The 4,486-nt window shown below is 57.2% G+C and overlaps 1 protein-coding gene across 1 annotated transcript in view; it reads right to left on the bottom strand.

Moving 5' to 3' along the window:
* XYLT2 (xylosyltransferase 2) overlaps positions 1 to 3,339 on the bottom strand; it is a 7,683-nt gene extending 4,344 nt beyond the window's left edge. Inside the window, exons 1-6 of the mRNA XM_005424639.2 lie at positions 2,853 to 3,339; positions 2,217 to 2,392; positions 1,702 to 1,904; positions 1,214 to 1,294; positions 847 to 1,063; positions 267 to 443 (exon numbers count right to left, since the gene is read on the bottom strand). Coding sequence (XP_005424696.1) covers positions 267 to 443; positions 847 to 1,063; positions 1,214 to 1,294; positions 1,702 to 1,904; positions 2,217 to 2,392; positions 2,853 to 3,339 — 1,341 coding nt within the window. The remainder of the gene's footprint in view (positions 1 to 266; positions 444 to 846; positions 1,064 to 1,213; positions 1,295 to 1,701; positions 1,905 to 2,216; positions 2,393 to 2,852) is intronic.
* Positions 3,340 to 4,486: the final 1,147 nt, after the last annotated feature.

Raw genomic sequence — 4,486 nt, 5'->3', positions numbered from 1 at the left:
AGGAAAACAGGAGAGAAGGTCTAGGAATAGGAGCAATGCTGCAAACAGAACCCTGGCTGCAGGGCAGGACAGTCAGGATAATCCCACTGCCTGTTTACAGACACATCTACACTGAGCCCCACTGGGGAACCTGATCATGCTCCAGTCTCTTGCAGGGACATGCACAGCAGCCGTCACTGCAGCCTGGGGTGCCAGCAGGACAGCTCAGAGAGAAGAGGACAGGGAGGAGGGGAAAGAGCAGGAAGAGAAAGGAGGATCTTTTTCACCTGTAGCCGAAGGAAGTCCTGGGGTTTGAAGTCATTTGGGGAGCACCCGCACCAGTCGACTATGTGTTTATATTGGCACTTACAGCCCAGCTTCCGGTTCCAGTTGGTCACTCGGAGGTTGTTATCGACCAGTGTCTCACAGGCGTGGCTGTTCTCCAGGACCGTGTGGAAGAAGGACTGTGCAAGGCAGAAAAGGGGCAGGACACCCAGTGGGATAGAGGACAGCTGGTTAATGGAGATCCCCACCCATAGAGGAGAAGGGCAGACCTCAACTACTACTGAACAGAAACTTCCCCGTTCCCAGTAGAGGGCAACACTTAAGGGACCAGGCTTGCAACAGTCCTCATCTGGCTCAGAGGGTGACTGGACCTAAAGCTGGCTTGTATGTAAGCACGACCCCTGACCTATCTGCTCCTCTCTTCCCTCTTTCATACCTAAGTCTGGAAAAGGAGAGGCACAAAACTGCCTGAACAGAACCAGCAACACCCTTTGCAGGTACCCAGAGCAGGGATGAAGTGGGAAAGATATGTTAAGCACAGTGGGAAGAAAATCTGTCCTGTGGCCCACAGCCAGCACCCACCTCAGCTGGCAGGAGTGTGTAGGTGTAGAACTGGCGCAGCTGGGACACCAGCTGGTCCTCAGCATAGACCACATATTCCACAAAGCTGCGTGTCAGCGAGAACCAGTCGGAGCCCCCGTCCACCACGATGCCCTCGGGGATGTGGCGTTCGCCCAGTCGCCACATGTGGGAGTCACACTCGTGGAACAAGCGGTCCAGGCCCTGCTTCTTGATAAACCTGGGCATACGGATGAGGAATTAGGAGTGTCAACCACCTTGCAAAGTGCAGATGCAGAACATCCCCTCCCTGCCACAGCTGTTTCAGTTATTTTCTGAAATCCCTCGTTTTCTGCTCCTCCAGTTCAGCTCTGCCTCTAGCTGAGATTACCTGGCATTGTCTCGGCCATGTGACTTCAAGAAGTTCTTATCTCGGTATTTGGACAGGAACATCACCAGTTCATCATTGGTCCTGAGGTGGAAATCAGGAATCATTAATGCTCCTGGTGTGAAGCAGCCCAGTAAACACTCATTCTGCGAGAGCCATTAGACACAAGGAACACAAAACTGCTGACTCAAACCCTTGTTCCACCACTGGGCAGACACAGACACACAGCCTCTCTGCTGTCTCGTGCTTCACATGCATATTCTCCTGCAATACCCAGACACAGGAAAAAACAGCTTCGGAGGTACTTGCTGGGCTCCTCTGCATACATGCGTCCAGCCTGGCCCCAGAGCATCATCACTAGCATGTGGGTGCAATCTCCAACCCCATCTCTCTCAGCTCCCTGCTCCTCCGTGCCCCTCCCAAGGCTTCTGCAGCATCACACAGCCCCAACACCTCCAGCCTCCTCCTCTGCTCTAGAGTAAGGCACTCACCTCGTGGGGTAATCAGTGGCACTCAGGTTGATGAAGAAGTCCCAGGGCCACTCGGACAGTTCCAGCAGGTCCTTCATGCTACGCAGGTACATCTTCAGCAAGCTGGCACCTCCCCAGATGGTCACCATGCGCCAGGGTGTCACACGAATGTTGGGGTAGTGCCGGGCCAGCTCCACAGCCTCGCGATGGAGGTAGTTGGAGCGCTGCCAGGGAACATGGCTCACCCTCAGCAAGGAGCGCATCCTCCCAGGGCCCTGTTTTCCTTGCCACCAGCCCGGAGTCAGCCCTTGCAGCAGCCTCCACAAGAAGAGAAGCATCAAACAGGGCAGGGGGGATAGATCCTGCTTCCGTGGGGTTGCAGAAGTAGTGGCAGAGGGTCACAGCTCCACAGCAGTGAGGACTAACCCTATCCAGCCACTTTCCTCACTCACCACCACCCATGCCTCAGCTCTGCTCCCTCACCCAGGGACCAATGGAGCACTGTTAGCACCCACTCCCTCACCCCTGCTACACACCTTGTCAACATGGATGTAGAAGAAGTGCTGCTGGTGGTACACGGCCTTGATGAGCCGCTTCAGCTGGCGGATGGCCCTGCCATGCACCACCAGCATGTAGGCAATGCGCACAGGCTTGCTGGGGGGCCCCTGCTGCAGCCGGCTTTCGTCCCACTGGATCACAGGGCTGACCTTGCCTGCATGGGGAGGGAGAAGGGTGTCAGCCACCCCCATCCTTGGTATCTACTACCTGGAGCTCCTGAGCAAGGCAGCAGACAGCAGGGAAGCACTCAACCTCAGGCAAACCCCAAACTGACTGCAGTGCCAAGGCATGGCGGCACATGCAGCCCCTTGTGTTACACTGATGGGGGATTTTGGGAAAGGGGGTGCCCTCCCCTGGTGCTTCAAAACAGAAAATGCAGCTGGGCCTGGCTCTGACCCCTGCAGAACTGCAGACTGGGATGAACAGCCCAACTTAAAAAGGCTGGCACAACTTTGACTGGATTACAGAGGCAGAGGTAATCTGGGAATCAGTGACAGATTGAGACTGCTGTTTGCCAGGTGGGACAGCTTGGTGGCATAAGGAAGGTGGCCTACCAGCCTCCCTGGGATATTCCCGATTCCTAGGGTGACCAGGAGCACTCTAGCAGGACTCACCTGAGAGCTGGCAGTGGCGAGGCACGGACTGGGGCATGAGGCTGCCAGCCCGGTGCAGACACACCACGTTGGCGATCTCCTGTTGGCACTGTTTGCTGCTGGCCCGGGCAAGCGCCGACAGGGCGTCCTTGCCCGTGATTTCGCACTTGGGAGTGAAACTGTTCTCAGTGGGCTGGGGAGCCCCCTCCACGCTGCCCGTGTCACCCTGCTGGAAGATGGCCAGCTGGGCCTCCCCACGCAGCTCTGACAGGTTCCTGTGGCTGGAGGAATCCAGCATGGCCGGCAGCCTCCATCCTGGTTTGTGCCTGGCCGTGACGCCTCTCACCACCTTGGACACCATGGCCCCAGGGCTGTCCAGCCGGCCCCGCCACCGGCCATGCTTCCGGCTGGCACTGCTCCGGCGCCCGGCAGAGCTGTCCGAGTCTTTGGAGCCATCACTGCTCTCGGGAAACCCAGCCTTTTTCTGCCGCTCCTGTTGCAGGTTCATGCGGATGCAGAAGAGAGGACAGACAGCATTAACTCAGGCCTGTTTCTCCCTTGATCTGTCAGCGTCCTCCTCAGAGCATCCGTTCCCAGTCCCCACAGAGCTCAATGCTGCAGCATGACAGATGCTCCAGGAGCAACCGCTGTGCAGCACAAGACATTACACAGCCCTTTCATCACCCAAAACCCCAGGCTAAGACCCAACAGCAGCCCCCTGCCTATGCCCCCATCATGAGGATAGCCACAGTCTCACCCTCTGTGGTTGGGCTGCAGACTAAATGGACACAGTGGGTTGTGTGTGCACCAGCCACCCTTGAAGGTCTGCCCACCTGCAGGGATATCCCTGATGCTGGAGATGAGCATTGGGCTGTACTTGCTGCTGATAGTCATTTCATTGTGAGATTATTGGACCAACTCTTCCCTGCCATGACCATGCTGTGAACCCAAGCCCAGCACAGCCAGAGTCACGGGCAGCCACAGCTGTGCTCTCTGGGCTGAAAGCACTGGACAGAAATAGACCAAGGCCCTGCCCATGCACCCCTCCCTAGACCCTGGCTCCCCATGCTGGGCTGGGGCAGGCACTGCCATCACCACCTTCCCTAGAAATCCAGGCACAAACCTCCTGTGGACCCCAGCAGATGTCTAAAGGGAGCACTTAATTACGCTTCGTGACCTCTGCCAGGCTGGCTGAACAGCAGAGACAGCCTTGTGGAGAGCAGGGAGCTGGGGAGTTTGGATGCCGCTCTCGGGGGAAAGAACTTTCCCAGTGAGTGTACCCGTGATGTCGGGGCCATGCGCTCCAGCCCACTGCAGGCACTCCCGGATAACAGGCAGGCAGCTGCCTGCTCCAGCCCAGCCTCCCAGGGCTGTTTCACAGAACCCCAAACTCTGACTGCCCAGCAGCTGTGCCAGGTACCACGGGGAGCTGTAAGGATCAACCAGGGGTACTCCTGAGCAGCGGCAGCTCACAAGGATGGACAGATGCCTCACAAGGACAGCAGGACTGAACTAGCCCCTGGCACAAGACTCCCCTGAGGGTGTAGCTGCTGGGAAGGTCACAGCCAGGAGAAAGCACAGAGTGAAAAGGTTGGAAAGCATCTGGTGATCCACCCATTGCAGAGTTCCCAGACTACCCATGGTGTGCTGGCAAA

The sequence above is a fragment of the Geospiza fortis genome, unplaced genomic scaffold (genome assembly GCF_000277835.1).
Source record: "Geospiza fortis unplaced genomic scaffold, GeoFor_1.0 scaffold244, whole genome shotgun sequence".
NCBI lineage: Eukaryota > Metazoa > Chordata > Aves > Passeriformes > Thraupidae > Geospiza > Geospiza fortis.
This window is presented reverse-complemented; position numbering and strand designations above follow the sequence as displayed.